Raw genomic sequence first — 23,684 nt, forward strand, 5'->3', positions numbered from 1 at the left:
GAGGTTTAAATCTTATTATGTATTGTTTGAATTGCATTCGACGCGACCAAAATGCGACATATAAACTGGGCCTAAGAGTTGACCACATGCAATTTCACGATTGTTAATTATTTCCTTTTTTTCACCGTTATTTCAGATATAGACGAGTGTAAGAATGCGACACTGAATAATTGTGGTGAAGGGTTTGATTGTGTCAATACTCCTAGTTCATATATATGTGTTTGCAATGGAACGATACTAAATGGAGAATGTGATAAAGGTAAATAATTATAACAAACTATTAAGGCCATTTGTGGAAATTCGCACACTCGCCTAGCTGCACTACTGCTCGGCTAGGCCTATATAATTATATACACTTACATCCGTTTGGTATATGAAAATAACTTTTTCTATTTCAGATGTTAAACGATATCTTGTTCAGTTAACAATAAAACAAAGCTATACAGCGGCGCTTGGCAATGCAAACTCTCAAGAGTTTAGAAACTTGAAGACAAGGATAGAAAACGCGGTTTGTTTAGTTTATATTATATATTTTGCAGCATTTTGATAATCGTTTGAAACCAAAGTGGATCGAAACGTTTTTCTATCTTGATCGACCTATTAAGCGGGCTAAATACGAGTCTTTCTTGAAATCTGATTGGTTTTAGCAGCTGTGAAGTACTGGTATTTCACCAAACCGCAGTTAAAGGTCCTATGTCTAATTTGAATATAAGGCGCAGACTGAAAAAAAAACACAAGAAATTTTGTTTGTCACCATTGACATTACTGACATTTTATTAACAAAGCTGTTTAGATTATCGTTTCATTTATTAGAGCTAATGATATTTCAAAAATTTTCCCCCGCTTAGCGCCAGCATCAAGCCCCTGGCGGTGGAAAACAAGAAAATCAAAAAAAGATTTTCGAGGCTTGCATTAAGTGATCAATTCAAACCTCTGAATTTTAGACCGTGACAGTATTCAACAAAACGGGCAACGAAAAGTATTTAGACGTTGAAGTAACCAAGTTCAGTCAGTAAGTTCAATCAGATTAAATAAGACTGAATAGTTTTTTAAATTTTATTGATTGTGTTTCTTGTATTTTACCTATATTTGTTCAATAAGAATTTCACTTTTTCTTTCATTTAGACCCACCAGCTCTGGAAGCGTTATCGCGGATATGAGGATGTTTTTCAGAAAAGAAGATGAAACTGGCATAAAGGAGCTGCTAGCTGCTGTACGAAATAACTCATTTGGTGATTTTGATGTCGATCCTGACGCTCTTCAAGTTCTTAGAAATGGTACGACAAAAAAATCTCATCATATATATCAGTATAATATATGCTTGAGAACCCTCACCACCACCCTGACTGGTTTCTTACCGCCGTGCGCCAAATTAGTTCATATATAGTAATCATTGTATTTTTCTTGATTGATACAGGCACATGTCCCCAAAATGGTCCTGGTATCTGCCCGGCCGATTCAACATGCGAAACGTTGACGGAGAGTACAATTAAATGCCGTTGCAATGATAGATATTACTTTGACGGTGTCGAATGTATAGGTAAAATATATGAATTTAATCTTCAGCTTTCGTATAAAAAGAGGAAAATTTTCTAAGCTAAGCGTTGAGGGAATTGAGAAAAACGAAAATACAGAGCTACAGTTTGGCAAGTTTTTTGTTTAATAATAAACATGCATTACAAGGGATCCAATACCAAAAAATATTTTTCTTTAATTTTGGATAACATCAAAGTTTATCCTTCCTATATTACTAAGCAGGTTGTTCAGAGGGAAAAAGAGTTGTATGAAAGTGCAGTCACCATAATTACGAACACCAGACATACCAAAAGATGGAAATTGGAAGATTTTTGTAGACACGTGCAAATAACCACGTTTTAAACTCTATAATAGGGCAAGGGAATTGCTTTTGCTTCGTTGGCTAAATCATTGCCTATAGGAGCTTGTGAATCTAAAAATAATGAGACTTTTGCAATAATGAAAGTTTGGCAGACTATAAATATCATGCCCAAGGAGTGACGTTATGCGGTAACAAGCAAAACAACACAAATGCGAGCGGAATCGATATGATTGACATCCTGATCGATTTTGTAATGTTTGGACTTTGAAAGAATTAATGAAAGCAATTATATTATTGAATTTGGTTTTCACGTGATATAAAGAATTGTGGCAATTAATTCATCATAAATTATATTAACTTTGGCGGGCATTGTTGTGTATTTTGCGGGCTAAAATTATAAATTTCCTGGACTGAAATATATTCTAAAAAGCTCGCCGATCTAAGCCAATCAGACGAATGACTAAAGTGTTTAACTACTGCATGATTTTTTATACAAAAATTGCCCTTTAAAGTTATTGCCCGTTAAAGTATAATAATAATACAGTTGATGTTCTTTGGCATAAATGTGTTTTTGGCCCTTCTCAGAACACATTTTGACACACGCTACTCTAAAACGAGTTCTGAGTCGGACCAAAAACCCATTTATTCCCCCGAACATCAACTCTATTGTTATACATATATTATCAGGTTTAACCTCGTTCAACAATCATGAAGAACTAGCGTAAGAGTATATACATAAGTATTTTTAGATATTGGTAAATTGAAAATCGTAAATCTTTAAGCTATACATAGATACTTCCATTGAGCAGTTTTTCACATTTAACGATGTATTCACTCTAGAAAGCGTCGTTGTAACAGTTGTTGTAACCTTGGATCGTGAGTTTACTAAAGCGTTGAATAATGATACCTCAGACGAATACGAGGAGTTAAAAAAGAATATCACGAATCAGGTAAATTTGACAAAGCGGGTTTTGTAGCTATTATCCTCCTTTTCAAGAAATAGAAAAATGCCGTATAGAGAAACCGAATAGCAGGTTAAAAAAAATAAATGCTGAAAGAAAATCAAAGTCAGTTGACAAAGCATATAGGGCAGCCCGTACATGGACATGGAGATTGAAGAAGACACATTTTGTATAAATTTTGCTCCATTTACTACGATAGATCTTCATGGCTCTTGCAGTATTTTCTTTATAATTATAGCCCTGCACGACTTCACCATGGCGAACGATATAATTTGATATTCATTACTTTTTTAATGCAAAATGCTTACAGGAGATTTATGCTGCATGTGACACGTGCGGCTTCGCTTTGGCAGATAGCATTGAGCTCGGTCTGAATAATTCTTGATATCATGAGCTGAGCCTCATCGAATAATTTTTTTTTTAATTTTAATTCATACATAAGGCCTTCGAATGTTACTATGAAATAAATTGAGATTTTTTTTAAATTTTAAATTTCCGGATTTTTTTTGCACTCGCTTCAAAAAAGTATTTATTATCAATCTCATAAGCCTGTTCAACTATACAAAACGTATATAGAAATTTGAACACATGCGGTCAGTTTGTCGAACGTAGAAACGCGTGGGCAACATCCAGGGCAACAGCAATTTTAGGCGTTGTACTTTTGCTGTATTTCATAGTAGAATGAAGAGGCCATTATTGTTGAAAGTTAAATGCGAATGAATTTGTATGCAAATCACCATGTCGCAAATTTCTGGTAATGACGACTATGATAATATATAAATAATCTGTTATAATGATCTAATATTAAAATGATCTGATTCGTTAGCTAATCGAGACATTTAAAGATACCCCAAACTTTGAACGCGTGGAAGTCACGGGATTCAGGTAGAGTAGCCATGCATGCATGTATATTTTTGAAAAAATGGATGATCGATAAACGTATATTTTCTTTCCAATTTTTTCTCTGAATCTTGGTATATTAATATTCCAAGTAAAATTTTCAAAACAAAGTTTAATCACCATGTCCTTTGATGCATGCAATGCTCGCATGAGTCCTTGTCAGCTTTTGAAATTTTCACTTGTGTTTTCTTTCATACTTTACATAGGAACGCGTCTATTGCAGTAGAATTTGTGGTTCATTACCGAAAAGACCCAGATACGAATCAGAAAGTTGTCGTTGGCCAAACATTGAGAGAAAAAGTTATTAAAAAGGGAAAACTTGGAGAGTACAAAGTTAAAGGAAAAATATTGATACAAGGTAAATTTAAGGAAGTTAAATTTTGTTTCCATGTGAAGAACGAATTGTGATCCTAATTGCTCTTACAGGTTTTCCTAATGAATTATTTCAGCTGTATAGGCTAAATTTTTATCTCAGCAAGAAGAGACAACGAGTACGTGAACGCAGATGGACAGAGCTCTTTAGAATGACAAAATCTGCAGTGAATCTAATTTAAAGTGGAAATCATATACATAAATTAAGTTCAAGCTAGAAATATCTATCGGTCCTCCGGCAGGAATGAAACCTACGCTTTTTGCAATGCTGGTGCAATGATAAGAGTGCATGGGCTGCATTAAAAAGAGTTAATTAAGATCTTTCATCCTTTAGAGTTTATCCTGCATCGGGTAAAGTGCCACAAATCGTATAGTCGATTTTAAATACCTTCACATTCTCGCACGCATTATACAATCGTAAAAACACCAACCACCACCGTTCTTGTCTGTTCAGTTGCAAAGCATTGCGACGGCATCGCAAAACCGTTTGATTCCTGCCGGAGGACCGATCGATTGTTGTTTTTATAGTACCCAAAGAAATGCGCACAAACAGTATCATGGGTTTTAATAAAAATAGTGAATAAGATTGTATAACATCTTAACCACATTGATCGGGCTGCTTATGCCCAGTCCTATTCGTAGGCATTGCCATCGTGAATACACACCAACCACGCTTGTTCTTGTCAGCTATCTCTTGCACCAGCATCGCAAAGGCGTACATTGTTCCTGCCGGACACATTTTCTGTATTTTTCGGCATGGTTTGAATTTGAGATCACTTTCAATCGAAATTAATTGTATTCATCCTGCAATTGAGTAAATCCTATATAGCTTAGTTCTCGTAGAGTGCATTTTGGAAAGAACACCCCTTAACTCCGGGGGGGATTCACGGGTTCTCGCACAATGTGAGCTTTTTTGTATAGTTACGCTACTGATTCATTCAAATAATGGAATGAAATACAAAATGGAGAAGGTATTAATGAAAGGTTTGGTTATTATATTCCTTGCAGAACCACCTCCTCCACCAAAGGACTTTAAGATTACTAAAACCACACAGAAAAGCTTTGATATCGCTTGGAAAAGACCCGCAGCGGACGAATTTTTTACTATCGATTACATAGTGATGTACAAAGAACAATCTGATTCAAAATACCAGGAAAAGGTAGTACCGTCGGGCATCCTTAACGTAACATTGAATGATCTGAAAACTGGTACACTTTACGACATCACAGTGCACGGGTATAATGCCTATGGCCGTGGAGAAAAGATTGAAATTGAAGAAAAAACAGAGGAGGGTAATTATTTCGCTATAGTGTGGCCTAATTTCAACCGAAAAATCTCTAATAGAGATTTGCATACATTCTTATTCTGCGTTGAAAGCCACCCACACGAGAGTTGTTAGCTGAGCTGCGCTAATGGTAGCTCACCTCCACAATGATCTCATGTGTGGGTAGCTTTTTTGATAACTTCATCTCGTGGGGAAAACAATTATTATCGCATGACACAAATCTCAACATATGCGAACGGGCTAAATAAGATGATACTAAGCTGCGAGCAAAGAATACTCAATAATAACACGTACAGTTTTTCTACGTGAAAGAGCGACTCAATTGCATGGTTGCTGATCAGTGCAAGATTTGCCGACATTCACTAATGTTGCTGCCTCTAGCTGTTTCTTTTTTTCACTGTTTTTTCAGATGTAGACGAGTGTAAGAATGCAAGACTATATAATTGTGGTGAAGGGTATGATTGTGTCAATACCCTTGGCTCATATGAATGTGATTGCAATGGAAGGAGAGAGGGTGCAGAATGTGTTAAAGGTAAAACAACAATTGAAAGAACGTTAACTTCAGCATTCAGTGCAAAGGCTATTTATTTGTTTGAAGACGCTCATTCGCCTGCTACTGCTCGACCAGGGCTATATATACACATTTATCTGTTTGCTTACTCTAAAAAATAACGGAAATACCCTTTTTAATTTAAGGTTTTATACGACATCGCGTTCAGTTAACGATAAAACAAGACTATACAGCGATCCTTGGCAATAAAAGCTCTCAAGAGTTTAGAAACTTGAAAACAAGGATAGAAAACACGGTTTGTTTAGCTAATATTCCATATTTTTGCAGCATTTTGAATAGTCTTTTAAGACCGATGGAAAATATTTTTTTCTATCTGAAACGAATTTGCAAATCAGGAGCGGGCTGAATACGAGTCTTCCCTGAAATCTGAAATCCCCGAAATTTTACCAACACCGCAGTCAAACGTCGCACGCATGCCCGAGAAAAACTTTACCTATAATCGAGAAAAACTTTATCTAATTTGCATAAAAGGGCTCCGGCCGCGAGCTAGAAAAAAGACAAAAAGGAAGAAAATATCTAAGTAATCAAGGAAGATAATTTGTGAGACAAAAGAAAGTTCCCCCCTCGTAGTTTTGTTTATAGTGACTGGAATACATCCATTCAATTTAATTTGAAGTTATCAATTTGAACCTTGAAATTTTAGATGGTTACAGTATTCAACAAAGCAGGCAACCAAAAATATTTAGCAGTTGAAATAACCAAGTTTAGGTAAGGTCTTGATTTTATAGGTAAGTGCGATGCATGGGGAGTTGAATTCTGTCTTAGAATAGGAATAATTGAAAACGTTTTATGAAAATATTTTGAGGGGCTGTAAATGCAGTTTTATTTAGTGATTCTATCTGGGGTATGCATCAGGAGTTATTATATAATAACTACAGTGAAACACGCAATTTGATTGGTTCGTAGGCGTTCAGTATGAGACAATCCTGCACTGATAGCTTACATTGTAGTTATTTTATAAAGAAAAATGGCTACGGCTTGTGCTTTTTCACGCTTTCCAAAAGTCTCGCAATTTCACGGTATCCTGTACGGAAAACCATTTAGTATTCCTTTAATCCAACTTCAGCGCATTATTGTGCGTATATTGCGCCTGTCACGGAGCATAATTTTAAATAGCTAGATTAGACTTTAAGTTATTGAAGGGCATATTTTTCGGAGAAAACACAAATTTGATTTTGTAAAAGCCATTTTACATTCGACTGTAAAATCCACGTCAACGGTATCAACTAGGAACAAATAATCAATATTAGATTACCAAAAGGCAATCATAGCGCGAAAGTAAAATATTATTTAGGGGACTTCTATTTGCACATTTTCTTCAAATGTTTTTCAATTTTTTTTTAAATGTCCGAAGCCTCATTCATTAAAAATAGCCTTATATATTTTATATAGTAATAATTTCAATATAATTATAATATTTTCACATGTTTCATTCGTTTAAACTCACCAGCCCTGAAAGCGATATCGCAGATATGGAGGTGCTATTTAGACAAGGAGATAAAACTGGCATGAGGGAGCTGCTAGCTGCTGTACGAAATAACTCATTTGGTGATTTTGATGTTGATCGTGACGCTCTTCAAGTTGTTATAACGGGTACGGCGTAAAAATCGAATCATATATAAATCAGTATTATATGCTTGACTAGAGAACATGACCACCCCCTGACGGGTTTCTTAATCCCAGTCGTGCGACAAATTAGTTTATATATGGTACTCATTGTAATTTATAGGCACATGTCCACCAAATGGTCCTGACATCTGCCCCACCCATTCAACATGTAAAACGTTGACGGAGAGAACAATAAAATGCCCTTGCATTTCTGGATATTACTTTGACGGTGTTGAATGTATAGGTAAAATAAAACAAGCTTTCGTACTAGAAGAGGATTTTTTTTAACCCAAGGGTTAAGGGAATTAGAAAAAATTCACGAAAATAATAATAAACATGCATCTAAAGAGCTCAATGCAATACCAAAACTGGATAAAATTAAACTTTGTCTTTCCTATATTACTAAACAAGTTGTTCTAAGCAAGTAAAAAAGAGTTGTGTAAATGTTCAGTCACTATAATTACGAACACCAGACACCACAAATGATGGAAAATGGACGATTTTTATAAACATTACAACTAACCAGGTTTTAACTCTGGATTATTGAATTATTGAATTTTGTTTTCACATGCATGATATAAAGAATTGTGGCAATTCTTCATATCACGTTTAAGCTTGGTCAACAATCGTTAAAAATAACATAAAAATATACAGATTCTAGATGTTGATAAATCGGAAGTGGTAAATATTTAAACTATGCATAAATATAGATATAGCCATTGAGCAGTTTTCATAGTAATTAACGGTCAATGTTTTCCACTCTAGAAAACGTCGTTGTAACAGTTGTTGTAACCTTAGATCGGGTGTTTACTAAAGCGTTGAATAATGATACCTCAGACGAGTTAAAAAAGAATATCACGAATCAGGTAAATCTGACAAAGTGGGTTTTGTATTATCCCCCTTTTCAAGAAGTAGAGAAATGACGAATTGAGAAATCAAATGGCACGTTAAAAAAAATACATGCTGAAAGCCAATCAAAATCAGTTGACAAAGCATAGGGCAGCGCGTACATGGAGAGTAATTACAGAAAATTTTCCTTTTTTTATGAGTTTTGCTCTATTTACTACGATAGATTTCATAGTTCTTGCAGTATCATCTCTATATTTAGCCCTGCATGTCATTTATGACTTTTTAAATTAAAAATGTGTATAAATGTGTGTCTATAAGTATTTTTTAATAAAAAATATTGTGCACTTTGCTCCAATCCTCAAAGGCATGCAGCAGGTAAACCCGGAGCCAAAGTTACCAAACCCTTTTTTCTTCATGCAAACAAAAATATATGGAATAGTATTCTCTGCATGTGAGCTGAATTTTAGCCTTGAGATCTGGTCTCTACATGCAGTGAATTGCTAAGACACATAATGACCATATGCATGCAACACAAAATAAATCAATGATCTGTTTTGTTAGCTAACAGAGACATTTAAAAGTACCCCAAACTTTGAACGCGTGGAAGTCACGGGATTCAGGTAGAGTACCGTGTGTATTTTGGAAAAAATACATGATGCGCGAACCGAAAAAAATAAGATAAATGTAATTGTAATTTCTTTCCACTCTTCATCTGAAATTTGGTATATTTATTAATATCCCAAGTGAATTTTAAGGCGCTTTTATCACTAGGAGATTCTAATTATATTTTTTAAATGGATTTCCGTCAAAGCAATGCTCTCATGTGTATTTGCCTTTTAAGATTTTTCACTTTTTCTCATACTTTCACCTAGGAATGTATCTCTCGTAGTAGAATTGAGGGTTATTTACCGGAGAGATCCAGATACTAATAAGAAAGTTGTCGTTGGCGAAACATTGAGAGAGAAGGTTATTAAAGAAGGAAAAATTGGGGAGTACAAAGTTAAAGGCAACATATTTATAACAGGTAAACTTGTGGAAATTAAACTTTTGTTGCATGTGCAGAATGAATTGTGATCTTTTCCCTTTTTGTATTTACGCTATACTTATTCATGAAATGAAATAAACAATACAGAAGGTATTTATGAAAGGTTTGATTATTATATTCCTTGCAGAACCACCTCCTCCACCAAAGGATCTTAAGTTTACTAAAATAACGCAGAAAAGCATTGATATCGCTTGGAAGAAACCCGCAGCGGACGAATTTTTTAAAATTATTGGTTACATGGTGATCTACAAAGAACAATCTGATTCAAAATACAAGACACAAGTAGTACCATCGACCATCCTTAATGTAACATTGAGTGATCTGGAAACTGGTACACTTTACGACATCACAGTTCAGGGGTATAATAAACATGGCGGTGGAGACAAGATTGCAATTAAAGAAAAGACAAAGGAGGGTAAATATTTCGCTATAAGGTGTCGACTAATTTTAACCGGACAATCTCAACTAGAGATTTGCATACATTCTTATTTCCCGTTAAAAGCCGACCCATACGAGAGTTGTTAGGTGCCGGGTGCTGCGCTAATGGTAGCTCACCTCCATAATGATCTCATGTGTGGTTAGTTTTCGTGAGAGTTTCATCTCGCGAGGTCGTGGGGAAAATAATTATTTTCGCCGCGCATGCATGGCACAAATCTCAGCATCTGCTTCCCTGCTGAATTAGCCTTTGTCACGATGACGTTTTGGGTACTTTCAATTTTCTGAAATGAGTTTAAAAATTATGCATTTTTTTTAAAATCAACAAGCTATTTTAAGAATAACTCCAGTCTTAAAAGAAAGACTGTGGCCGTTATTAGACTTCACGCTTGTGGTTTCGAAAAAATTACCCCAAAAATGGCAGCATATTCGTCATCGTGAAAAAGGTTAATAAGATGTTTAGCTATGAGCAAATAATAGCGAGTGAAAGCACGTCTAGTTTTTCTACGTGAGAATACGACTCCATAGGAGCAAAATGGCGGTAAGCACAAAGGAAATGATAAACAACTGATAACTTGAATGGAAAGTCTACATGCACCCTCTGCATGTCATTGCACGAGGAAAAATCGTCAGGAAAAAAGATCTGCGTTGATACGGGAGAATCCTCAGTTCTATAAAATCAGTACACGTCTTCAGCTTGCACGCCAAACAACATCAAATCTCGAAAAGGTAAGGCAGCTTTTGAATAAATGAGGAGAAATGAGTTTGTATATACCGTTAATCCGCGTGGCGTCATCACCTGTGTAGTTGCATTGCTGTTTTGTAATACCACTGATAATAGTGACATTGCCACAAGCATGCTTACATTAATGATGTAATTTCGTGTAGGTTTACCGATTCTTTTCGAAAAAGGACATATCGTTTGGAAATAGTTGTTGCGTATATGCCTGGGAATCTTAATTCCGCGAACACCCAAATTTATCGTTTCACGCGGCAATTTAAAAATTATGACAAAGATACATTTTGTTATAAACTACATGAGATACTTTAAACACAATCAAGTGAATTTTCTAGAATGTGGAAGAATTGAAAGGTATAATTTCTGATGAAAATACAGAACTAATTTCATGATATGCATGCCCTTGAAATTGCCGATCTACAAGATGCGATTCGTATACTGGCGTATATATATGTATTCCAACTGATAAATGCGTGTAAAGATGTCACATTTCTGCCAAAATACCGTACAGAACTACATTCGTGAAAACCAGCAGGATTTCGTTTTCATCGTCGACTTCATTAGAAGTCAAGAGCAAGTATGTAAAGTGCAAGATGTAAACTGTGCAAAATGCAAAGTATGTTTCGTGATGATGAATTGCAAGGCCAAGGGAGAATCAAAACAAAATTAAATAAATCATAAGCGTATTTCATCACTTTCGTATTTGAACTTGTACTCATTGCCCGTCTTCAGGTCTATTGGTAGTTTAAATGGGCTTTATCGAGGCACATTGAACCTCCTTTTACAGCTGAATTTTTTCTGGCGCGCAACATCAAGTTTACGGTTAAATGGATGTAAACAAAAATTCATAAAATTTTAATTATAAATGCAAAATCACCCACTTGTCATATTAAGCATTATTTGGGGTTTACCAGTCTGAATTTTCTCAGCCATTCGACTGCACAACAATAAAAACGATTTCGAATATTAGTTTGAGAAGAACTTTGTGACCAATCTAATCATATGACAAAACATATTGTAGCGAAGATTATACCTCAACTTAGAAAGAAATAATTAATTTCTGAAGACCCATGCAATTGAAAAGAAATATTTCAGAAGCTAGCATGAAACGGAGAGCTTGATTGTTGTTCAAGAAAGCATTATTCTATTTATTTCACGATTCTCAAATGTTTGAAATATTCGGATTGTTTTTCAGTGAATGGCGCACTGCAGGCCGGATATTACAATGTCATTCATTAGATTTCGCTATTTTTCTGGCTCGCACGGCTTTGAATAGCAACTAAACACGATATAATAGTCGTAGTGACTGGTATATGCGGCGTCGAGATCGTTATTTTAGACGAAATACAAGCCAAATATACCAATTAAATTAAGTTTTAATTGACTATATTTGTAAAATGAGTATTTATATAATAATGTTGATCGACCTGAACATGTTTGATGCTTATAGCCGACCATGGACATGTTTGATGCTTATAGCCTGCCAAGGGCTTTGTAATGTTGACCCTGAGCAAGAAGTATATGCAAGAGTGAAGTGTAATGAATAAACAACCTAATTAAAACAGCCAAAAAAACTGTTACACGCTTTCTCTTTCCACATTTTCGGAGTTTGTTATAACATAGTCAACTCTGAATATAATTATCCGCATGAGGAATTATAATGAGATATTTTGCAACAGGATATTTTAGCATCCATCCTTTCGTAGCTAACAATTTAGCGAGCTCATAATTTAAGTTGTCACTAACGCTAACGCAGTTAGTTTCTAAACAAAAGGGAATCCCGTATACATCAACATCTGATACAAGTTCGATTGCGTCATGCGGAAATTTGTACTATATTTTTAGCATTGTTATGGGTCTAAATACGGCAAATATCTTGTTGAATTATGTTTTCATGGTACTTTAATGAAAACAAATTAAAAATTTTAGAATATGTATTCACTCTTAGAATTCGTATTCGTAAATCAGGGAACAGGAAACCCCCGAAAATTTTAATGACGATATAAAATTGTTGGCACAATTATTATAGCTATTTAATATCATCGGTTATGCTTTTGTATCATTTAATTTGTATATAAGAATATTTCCACTTATAGTGTTTGTTTGTGTTTAAATGTCTGTGCATGGATACATTTTAGTATTACTATTTAATTGTTTTTAATTATTAAAACTGATAAATATGTACATGAGTGCATGGTATATTTTGCTGCGTGCATTTCACATGCACAACCTAAGAGTTCCGCGTTTCACGTTTCGAAACTACTGTACTTCCCTGACAGACAAAGCCAATATTTATCTCGAAAATGAAAAGACATGTGCCGTTGACAGGCTACACTATACAATGCCTGCATAAGGAAATATATACAAATGCTTTTGGCACCGCACAAAATACATTCCGGCAGAAAGATTCCGTGACATAAAAAAGTGTTTTTTCAACTTAAGGAAAGACTTCCTGCTAGGAAACATGCAAGTAACATGCACTATATGGCATTTGAAATTTCTTTGAAAACAAAAAACTCAAGAGTCAGGTATGTATTTTTATACCTACGCTTGTTTTTACAGCACGGAAAGGCGAATTTTTTAGGGGCATGATTTGTTCTGACAGATTAAGATTTTGTTTCAGATATTGCAGTCAGTGCGGTGTAATGTGTTATGTTATGCAACAGCAATTACTAAAATATGTCAAGAGAAAGCTTGAATAATCAGTTGCGGCAGATGTTCATGTCTAAACAATAAAGTCAGATAACAAATGAGGAATCTCGATTATTATATAGCACAAAAACAATTTAAAACTCATCATTGCTTCAGAATTAAATTTCGCTTCTCTGCCAAATATTTACTTTGTGCGTGCGTGTCTCAACTTGTTGTATGAACTTGACAATCGGCTGATGTTTTGACAAGTGGTGATAGCTTTCCTACGTAGAGTCAAAATTAAAATATTTTGCTGAAGAAAAGAGCTTGTAGCTAGCTTAGCTGTACCAAAACACCGAATCAATTCAATATCATGAAAGACCATAGAATTCGTTCGCATTTCTTAAATATTTTATTTAATTACTGGTATATATTTAGAACTATTTAGATCTTATGACTCAATCTTCTCCACGGGGGACCCGGATTGGAATTTGACACACGGCTCAAGTTACACTTCCTCATTCGTTTGTGTAGTTGTCGTACAGTATACACACATCAAATCCCCTGCACTAAAAAGATTTTAAAACATGGTCCTGGATGTATGGGAGTTGCACTAATGTGTAAGTACTGAACATTACAAGTTTTTGATCAAATGTACGTTTATAGAATGTAAATTCGAAAGCGATTGAGTATTTTGATAAAGTGTTTACTTGTACAGTCGCACTGTTCTATATACTGTTTATTGTAATACTTTCGCGATGTGTGATTAGTTGAAACTCAGTGCTGGCTATTGGAGGTTTAAATAGATGGTCTGCATGAAATTTTAGAAGAATTTAACTTCATCTTTCAAGCAAAACAAAAAGGCATTAAACCAGACGAATGGCGTGATCCGCCAGATGTTCGAACCACAGGTTTGTTGCATATATGAGATCCATACATCTGGTATATCTGGGGCCGGTTTTGTCAAGTCCGTTTAGCTTAAACGGTGGATAAGTTCAAAATAAAAAGCAAGTCTATCGTTTCATTCAACAGGCGCGAACTAAATGTTTTTTACCTTAATACAAAGATACCGTCCACAGCAACATAATTATTCAGTGCATAATATTCAAGTTGACTCATTCAAGAGAGATGTAAGAGTGTTACGGCGCCATGTAGCAGGCTAAATACGTATTCAAAACTAAACCTAATCCAATGCTAAAGCCGCTTTAGTTCGTTCGTTACATAATGTCACCGTGTACCGTGGAAACATTTAACAAACGAATATTTTTTGGCGAAGTAATTGTTCGTCTTGTTGCATGTTTACGTATAGCATAGAGCTCGAGAGATTCCAATAAAACTATTGGCCATAAAGTTTCGCATCGCGGTAGTCTTTACTTTTTTATGTTGATGAATACAGCATCCGGATATTGAGGTTAACACGATATAGGTTAGCGGTTTCTGTCGATATTATGCATATATGATAGCTGAATTTTTATTATGGATATAATTCACCAGGATAGATTTGATCCTTAATACCTGTGAATACGAATATGAGTGAGAGGACTTATTACGACGCATATTCATTTCTAACACTATATATTTTAAAGACTTTGTGTAGCTGTGCTTGCATTGTTCACTGCAACGTTTCAGCTCTGGGTGTTACAACAGCGACAACCCGCTGTTTATCGCTTCATTGAATCGCAGTTAATCCAAGACTAGTCGCTAATACAAACACGTGAGAAAGGATGGGTATAATAAGCGAAACACTCTTTAGAATTTTTAGTGATATGCAAATAAAAGTGTATGGCTAAGTTTCAATATCTGAACTAGTGTAGAAAACGAGTGTCGCAGTCGGTCACAGGGTGTAAACAGAGACTTGAGTCACCCGACAGAGTTTAGATCTCAGTGTTTGAATAGACAAGCAATATATGCATTGCCATTGTAATATGAGACACACTAGAATTCAATTATCGGCGAGTTTTGAGGCTTATTCGAACATTTATCTATATTTTTTAATGCTAGGTTCTAACGATGCTCTATCATAATGTTCGACTGGTCGAATGACTACTTTCGGTTTTCTTAATAGAACAATGCTGGCGACATAACAATATTTCAGACAGAGCTTCCCGCTTCCGTAATTCGCCTTCTATAGTTTTGTCTCTTATTTATCTAAGACTAAGATGATATATCATTATTACACGGTCAATATAACACTGGCACACTGCCACTTGTTTCTTCACCTTGTTCAAAACATCGCTCAAAATAAATTCGTCTTCTGAATTTTTTTGGAAACAGATGCGCTGCAGCAGGGCTGCAAGTTCTGATTTTAATAGCCACAGGAAGCCTCCTTTAAGGCCGATTTCCACTTACAACGAAATCGTTGGCTACCGAAATATTTGCATGTTTTCTTTTGAATTTTAACAGCATAAATAAATTAGTTTGACTTGACTGTTCTCAATTCAAAAGAAAATATGCAAATATTTCGCTAGCGAACGATTTCGCTGTAAGTGGAAATCCGCCTTTAATAATTAATAGCTGCCACGTTTCTTGAGTATTAAAAGTATAAAATGAACGTGCTCCGATGAACAAAGGCATCCTGCAAACCCAGGATTTAAGTTATTAGAAAGACAAGATGCAATTATTTAATTGGTGATATTATTCCACGCTATTTCAGAATGATTGTCAAACCAGACGAAATTATTTACAAGCTTGATAGGTCTATATACAGGAAAATGACGTAATCAACTAGAGAAGATGATAATGTTAGGTTTTATATTACAATCAGCAACAAAGATTACAGAAACGCAATAAATTCTTTAGACGCTTTCATGAATCCACTATTAAGTTGATCGAACTTTTTATGCAGAGCTTCCAAGTATATAATGGAGCTATTATATTGCAGAGATCTGAGAGAACTTTGGTTAGTCATATTTATACGTCAGGATAAGAATCGTATACGATTAAACGCATCGGTCTTTAAGAGGACCTGAGTGCTCAGACGAACGAAACTTAAACAAACGTCTTTCTGAGAATAGATACCCATGTCCGGTGTCCGCGTTTCCATGCTGACCAACCAGCAGTGACTACGATCATACGAAATTCGGCCCGCCCTCATATTGATAAGACCTGTCAGAACATTGGGCATTTGTTATCAATCAACAGCAAAGTTCCACCGCTGCTGAAACGCGAACATGCGGCAATATTAATTACTGCAAAAATAATACTAAAATAATCAATAACCCACTTAAACGTTAATCCACGATTATCATTTGAAAGAACCGTATAGTTAAGTGTAAATTTCTAGATTACAGCTTGTTATTGGCATATTCTAATTTTTGAATTATCGTTTAGTACCTTACATGTTTAAAAAATGAAATTTGAAATTTTGTAATGAAGCCGTTTAATATTCCTTAACGCATTTCGCGTAAATGCATTTAAATCAAGTATTTCTTCTTCACAAAATATACCCGCGTGTTTGGATCAGGTCAGCGAAACCATTAAGTAAATGTTTAGTGTCATACTTGTTAGTGCCAGGAATACAATGCATTGAAGGTTTGAGGGTGATTTTAACGAGAGGGCAATTACGATTTAATTATTATTGAAATAAATGTTTAATGAATTGCATGAGGCTTTCCAGGATTAGGATAAGTTATACAAATTCTTGAACTTTAAGATTGCTTTCGAGGTGTTTTTATCACCATCTTTTCTCGCTTTTTTTACTTAAAGGCCTCGTCATATGCCAAAATGAAGTGGAAGTGAAGAAGACATGATCTCAATAAGGTCGTGAAATGGTGCAAAAAGAATGCACCATGATGAAAGTAAGGGTAAAGCTTCTTTTTCTGTTTAGAAGATTTGAATTTTTATTCTCCAGGTTTGTATATTATTAAAGGTAAGTCGCCTAATACAAATGTTTTTTTTCATTTCAAATGTTTTGTTTTACTTTTTAAGGCTTTCTTCATTGCATAGTATATGCTAGTAATGATTTAACTAATTAAATATATTGTTTTTTTACGTCTCTGATCTGTTTATATATTCCGACATTTTTGTCTGCAAGGGAAGACATTGATTTGATGCCTCTCCGAAAGTCTTTTTGACTTTCATTTGCCAGACTTTGCGTTCCGAGGAAATGATTGAATCTCAACATGAAAATAGTTTGTTTTTGCGAGATTTTGCAAACTATGTCATATTTCTTGTTGTAATTGAATCTTAAATTCCTTGGAAGACCTTCGCGATGTTTGTGCAAAATGCTCAAACTCATCGTAGTGCGCTTATGTTTAATTCGTGTTTACTTTGCATACATCACTTTGATCACTGTAAGAGTAGTCCGCATGCATTTTCACTAATGTTATTTCCTCTTTCTTTTCCACCATTTTTTCAGATGTAGACGAGTGTAAGAATAAGACACTAAATAATTGTGGTGAAGGATATGATTGTGTCAATCTTCTCGGCTCATATAAATGTGAATGCAATGGGGTGAAAAAAGATGCAGTATGTCTTGATCAAGGTAAAACAGCTAGCAATTAAAACAATCTTGATTTTAGCGTTAAGTCTAAAATGTGAAGGATAGCAAAGCGAACGAGTGAGTTTGCGATCATTCACAACGAGTGCACTGTTAATTTGAAGGTGTTAATTTAGCACCAAAAAAGGTGTTGAATGAATATGGCAAAAATAACACCTGTCGAGGTGCTATTTTAACACCATGACCTGGGTGCTAAATTAACTCCAATCCCTGGTGCTAAATTAACGCCCATTCTGGTGTCAGAATAACACCTTTGGGTGTTTAAATAGCACTACATTTGGTGTTAAAGCAGCACCTTTTTACCTACTGCAATTTAATGTGCAGTTCTAACATCAGTAATCATATCTAAATCAAAATTAATGACACTTATACAAGGAAACTAAAAATCAATATATTTGGTCACAGTTGCATATTTACAATTTCTCCTGTAGGACTATTAACAAAAAACAACCAGACAATTATTTACAATTTTCGACAATCAATGTCAAGTTCTTATAATGCAACATTACAATTTTCGACAAGTAATGTCAAGTTCGTATAAATTTATCCACAAAAACTCACTTCCCAGCATGTTTTCCATGGCCATTTTTTATTATTTGTATGTCCTCATCTGTATATGGAGTCATCAACCCTAAGATAAATTTATCAATAATCATTAGTATTATTAGCAAGTCAAATCAGCCCACAAGGTTTCTTAGCATAAAGAGGAGAGATTCTCCTTCAGTTAGACCTAAAGCAACCACAAGCTGTGCTCTGAATGTCTGTTTTGAAAAACAATTGTTTATCAAATATCAATAGCAGAAAATCTAGTTAGGTTACCAAAACTATAATAGGCACACTAAGCATTGGATAAAGACAGTCTAAATTGCAGATTTTGGGGCAATAAACTACAAGTGACATTGTAATTTTGTCCTTGGGAAAATTATAGTATATTAATTGCATGATATACCTGATTCTCTGTGCAGCTAATCTTGTTTCTTGTTTCTATCCTGTTCGAAAGAACCAATACATACTTCTTGGCCCAATTTTTGGCATTCCTGATTGAAATTTGCCAGCCATACCATGGACCAATTTGTTCTTGCACATTTCACTTCCACTTTACCTGCAAAAAAAAAAGAATGTGTTCAGTTGCAAACCTTACTTGCAAAAGAAAATGATTTTACTAAATTATGGAAACATACTTTGTTATTTGACTAAAATATAAATGTGAATTTGAAAAATGACAGGCTAAATGGGACTCTCAGGTAACCTGTAGGAGATTATATTTCTTACAGTAATAATTTTATCAAAAGACATACACAGGCATTGATTTTAAACAAATAACTTGCTCTCTAACATCAAATTTATCAAAATAGAGCAAGGATTATCGTTAATATATGAAAATAGAGCACGGACAATCGTTGATATAGGATAAAATATCGCTAAATTATGTCAATAATATAAGAGACAAGCGAAGACGCATAAAATTACGGTAAAGTAAATATGAATAGATACCTATTATTGCAATGATATTTTCTTTGACCACAGCTTTCTGAAGTGATCGCAGTAAAGTAGAATACGTCATTTGGCTTCTCTAGAATAGAAAAATAGCACACATTTGTTTGTTTGGCGATTTGGCCGTTTGACTTTGAGCGAACATGGATACTGTGTATGTCTGTATTTGATCAAATTCAAACACTTACCAAGATGTTTCTGAGATAATACCACAACCAATTGCCTTGAAATTTCGTTATGGGAGTCCGTTGTTGTTCAGGATATTTAGAAGTACAGAAATAGTTGAGTAAATACGCTCAAAACGTCTTTAACACAGCAGCATAAACATCTCGATGAATATACGATTCAGATGAGTTTTCAAACGACGCGCTCAAAAAATTTGCATGCAAGCGCCTACACGTGTCATATTTCGTTCCTTATATGGACATACATCGTATGCCTATACGCGATTGCGAAATATTTACTTTGTAGCAATCAATACATAGCACAAAATAACATAGTTTGATAAAATAAAAAGGACAATCGATCACTATCGATGTATCTCGGGGTTTTTTTTTGTATAGAAACGTAATTGACGTATTCATAGCTACAAGCCGAATTTCCATGTCGTCTTTTAGATAAATAGTTGTGCGAAAACGCACGGGAATTCTTTGTTCCAAAATCATCTCATTCAAAAATACAAATTTATTTTCCAATAACTTAAAAACAAACAAACATGCTCTTTCCCGGCCTATCCGCCATTTGGTGTTATTTTGACACCCCATATTTAACTCCCTATATGGCGTTATTTTAACACTTTCCGTCGATAAAAGAGGTGTCATTTTGGCACCTAACAATGGTGCTGGTAATATGGTGTCATATTGACACTTTTAGCGTAATCCCAGATTTGGTGGTGTTAAATTAGCACCGAAGTTGGTGCCAAAATAGCACTTTCTATTTAACACCACTGCATGGTGTTGATTTGGCACCTACGGTGGTGCTATTTTAACACTTCAAAATTAACAGTGTGCAAAATAAAAATCGTACAAACGAGCCAACCATGAAGTAATTTGTTTATTGAATGTGTATAGAGATTAATTTGAGATCGACGCGTTTCTAATAATTTTATACAAAAACACGGCGACTACAAAAATAAAAAATTTATACTTCAAAACATATATATTTATTACCGATCAGTTTATTTGTTATTTTGTTCAATAGAAATGAGATATTCCTTCCGAAAGATTTGATAGTGTGCCGAATGTGAAAATGGATTGTCTTGAATTTGAGAATTATGTTTTTGGCGCGACAATTTTTGACGCGTAAAGAATATCTTATGTCCAATCAAAAGCCGTGTAAAGCATTTTTCACACGTGAAAAACATCGTACGTCCAATAAAATTGCATGAAATTGATTTATCCAGTGAAATACGATTTTTATTTCATCATTCTGCTGTGCATAAATCTCTATACACATATAATGAACATTTTATTCGTTGGCTATAAAAGATAACGAAAATAACTTTTTCATTTTTAGGAAGTATCACACGACATCGTGTTCTGTTAACAATAAAACAAAACTATACTAAGGATCTTGAAAGTACAGACTCTAATGAGTTTCGAAAGTTGAAAAAAAGGATAGAAGACGCGGTTTGTTTAGTTTATATTATATATTTTTGCAACATTTGGAATAATGGTTTAGGAGCGAGGGAAAATATTTTTCTATCCAGACCAACTTTACAAATCAGTAGCGGGCTGATTTCCAGGCTTTCCTGCAATCTGATTGGCTCTAGCAGTGCTGAAATTTTGCACCGAAGTGAAACGTAACACGCATGCCTGAAGCTCAGGGAGAGCGCAGAAATACAATTAAGGAGTGCGGACTGAATAAATACAAAGAGTAATAAGAAAAGAGCTAAACAATGAAGGAAGATTAGTTGTGATAATCTTCATTGAGGAAAGGAAAGCCTCCCACCTGGGACTTTTCCCAGTCTCTTGTTTCTCATTTTGATTCGAATTCATTGCGTGCATAGAATACGGAATACGTCTCACATGCGCAGAAGTTAAGCTGCGTTATAGAACCGTATATCTAATACTTAAGCGAAAGTTTTTTTGGAGAAAAAATATTTTCAAACATTTGTTTTTTTAATTAAATATGTCGAATGGGGCAGTTATTATATAACTACCACAATGAACTTAGCATCAAATGTGGTATAACAACTGCCTAAATTAGACAAAACACTTCTCGACGTTTCGACTTAAGGACCTTCGTCAGGAGAGTTAGTATGAAAATAAGTAGAGGAGAATATATGTCTTGTATGGGGGCAAAACACGTGATAAAAAAGGGCCAATAGAAAACAAAAAAATAAAACAAGTTGGAATACATTAGGCTACATTGCTAAAGAGACGCTTGATTGTGTGCTAAGAATAGCCTGCAATGAGGGAAGCCTGAACAGCAACGAAAACATATTACAACCAGCTTTCATGTAAACAAAGAAATGGTATAGTCATATTACTATGAGTGAAGTAGCTTAAATGAAAGAGAGTCTTTCATTTATGCCAGAGGGATGGAGAATGCCAAGGATGAGTCGCATTTCTTGTGGTTTACGGCTATTGTTAGTACCGGAAGTCGGAGCTGTCCATGACACAATGATTACCAGAGGTAAAGTGTCTGGCAACAGGCTTGGTGTTATCGTGGTTTCTAACCGACCTACGGTGTTCACCAAACCTTACCCTTAGAGATCTTCCAGTTTCACCGATATATAGTAAACCACATGAAAATTCCTAAGTAAGATATCCCTGACAGCAAAATTGAAGGGATGTTGTGTTAGAAAACATTCTTAAGAAAATCTTATTATCATTATTATTAACATTATTTTTATTCTGGAGATGAAAACATTCCTTTTCGGACGTGGCTATCCTTCCCCACTTATTGACACTGCCTTATCTAAGGCCTCTGATATTTCCCGCTTAGACACCCTTAGAGACTCTGTCTCTAGCAACCCTAGCACTAGTTCTACTCCCTTAGTTCTAACACATCATCCCTTCAATTTTACTGTCAGGGATATTTTACTTTGCAATTTTCATGTCCTGCAGAATGATCCCGAGGCATCTTTCATTTTCACCGATAACCCCCTTGTCTCTTTTCGGCACAACAAAAATATCCGGGACACATTAGTTCAGAGCTGTCTACAGCAAAACTGTTCAGAGCCCAAAGGCACATTCCAATGTGGCATTAGCCAATGTAAAACATGCTCATTTACCGACTCTGGCACTGTTATTTCGGCTCCCAATTCAAAGTTTTTCATCAGGCACTATTTCACATGTCTCTCCTCCAACCTCGTATATTGCATTTCATGCAACAAATGTTGTTTACTATATATATCGGTGAAACTGGAAGATCTCTTAGGGTAAGGTTTGGTGAACACGGTAGGTCGGTTAACAACCACAATAACACCAAGCCTGTTGCCAGACACTTCACCTCTGGTGATCATTTTGTCAAGGACATGAAAAGTAGAGCTCTCTGTCCAATTCCCGGTACTAACGCTAGCCGTAAACGACAAGAAATGCGACTCATTCACACTCTTGGCATTCTCCATCCCTCTGGCATAAATGAAAGACTTTCTTTCATTTAAGCTACTTCACCCATAGTAAAATTACTACCATTTCTTTTTTTACACGAAAGCTGGTTGTAATGCGTTTTCGTTGCTAATCAGGCTTCCCTCATTGCCGGCTATTCTTAGCTCACAATCAGGCGTCTCTTTAGCAATCTAATGTATTTCAATTGGTTTTCATTTTTTGTTTTCTATTAGCCCTTTTTCTATCACGTGATTTGCCCCCATACAAAACATGTATTCTCCGCTATTGATTTTCATGCTAACTCTCCTGACGAAGGTCCTCAGTTTGAAACGTCGAGAAGTGTTTTGTCTTTTTAGGCAGTTGTTATACCACATTTGATGCTAAGTTGTTTGAAGACGCTGCTCCCTGGTTATATTGGAACTTATCTACCACCATGAAATTGAATTTCTGTGGAATATTCTATTGAGGTCATAAATTCTAGGTCATAAATCTCCTCGCGCTGTGCTAATATCTTTCTAGGCCTTTGACGGTAAAAGGCAAAACATTTAAATTTTTCTGTTCGAGGCGTTAAAGAAGTAATCATTACAAACTGTAAATTTTAGTTGGATGCATTATTCGACAAAACAGACAACAGAGAATATGTGAGAGTTGAAATAAACAAGTTTAGGTAAGATCTTGATTTAAAATCTTTAGTGCAGTGGGGAAAGTATATTTAAGTTTTAGAATAGGGAAAATTGAAAACATGAGATGTATATTAATGAAATGCATATTAGATGAAATATTCCTACAGGCTTATGGAAATATTTCATTCATTCAATTAAGATCACAATTATATTCTTCAGCTATTCATTCATTCTAACTTCAGGGCGTCATTGTGTGTCAATGAGCACAATTGTAAACTTC

General features: G+C 35.1%; 1 protein-coding gene and 1 long non-coding RNA gene across 2 annotated transcripts in view; one reads left to right on the plus strand and one right to left on the minus strand.

The window, feature by feature from the left end:
• Positions 1 to 82: 82 nt before the first annotated feature.
• LOC114536784 overlaps positions 83 to 23,684 on the plus strand; it is a 30,257-nt gene continuing 6,655 nt past the window's right edge. The window contains exons 1-21 of the mRNA XM_028558130.1: positions 83 to 259; positions 399 to 508; positions 945 to 1,012; positions 1,126 to 1,277; positions 1,418 to 1,540; positions 2,678 to 2,787; positions 3,626 to 3,684; positions 3,906 to 4,057; positions 5,080 to 5,364; positions 5,767 to 5,889; positions 6,054 to 6,163; positions 6,572 to 6,636; positions 7,379 to 7,521; positions 7,658 to 7,780; positions 8,302 to 8,402; positions 8,947 to 9,005; positions 9,258 to 9,409; positions 9,558 to 9,845; positions 17,593 to 17,718; positions 20,743 to 20,855; positions 23,384 to 23,448. Of these exons, the coding sequence (XP_028413931.1) occupies positions 1,157 to 1,277; positions 1,418 to 1,540; positions 2,678 to 2,787; positions 3,626 to 3,684; positions 3,906 to 4,057; positions 5,080 to 5,364; positions 5,767 to 5,889; positions 6,054 to 6,163; positions 6,572 to 6,636; positions 7,379 to 7,521; positions 7,658 to 7,780; positions 8,302 to 8,402; positions 8,947 to 9,005; positions 9,258 to 9,409; positions 9,558 to 9,845; positions 17,593 to 17,718; positions 20,743 to 20,855; positions 23,384 to 23,448 (2,318 nt within the window). The 5' untranslated portion in view covers positions 83 to 259; positions 399 to 508; positions 945 to 1,012; positions 1,126 to 1,156. The remainder of the gene's footprint in view (positions 260 to 398; positions 509 to 944; positions 1,013 to 1,125; positions 1,278 to 1,417; positions 1,541 to 2,677; positions 2,788 to 3,625; positions 3,685 to 3,905; positions 4,058 to 5,079; positions 5,365 to 5,766; positions 5,890 to 6,053; positions 6,164 to 6,571; positions 6,637 to 7,378; positions 7,522 to 7,657; positions 7,781 to 8,301; positions 8,403 to 8,946; positions 9,006 to 9,257; positions 9,410 to 9,557; positions 9,846 to 17,592; positions 17,719 to 20,742; positions 20,856 to 23,383; positions 23,449 to 23,684) is intronic.
• LOC114536790 lies at positions 18,305 to 19,639 on the minus strand. Its single transcript, XR_003688482.1, has 4 exons — positions 19,416 to 19,639; positions 19,228 to 19,306; positions 18,683 to 18,835; positions 18,305 to 18,364 (listed from the first exon to the last, which is right to left on the minus strand). It is a non-coding gene; the product is annotated as an uncharacterized LOC114536790 (long non-coding RNA).

This window comes from Dendronephthya gigantea, unplaced genomic scaffold (assembly GCF_004324835.1).
Source record: "Dendronephthya gigantea isolate DGI-Jeju-01 unplaced genomic scaffold, DenGig_1.0 000147F, whole genome shotgun sequence".
Taxonomy (NCBI): domain Eukaryota; kingdom Metazoa; phylum Cnidaria; class Anthozoa; order Malacalcyonacea; family Nephtheidae; genus Dendronephthya; species Dendronephthya gigantea.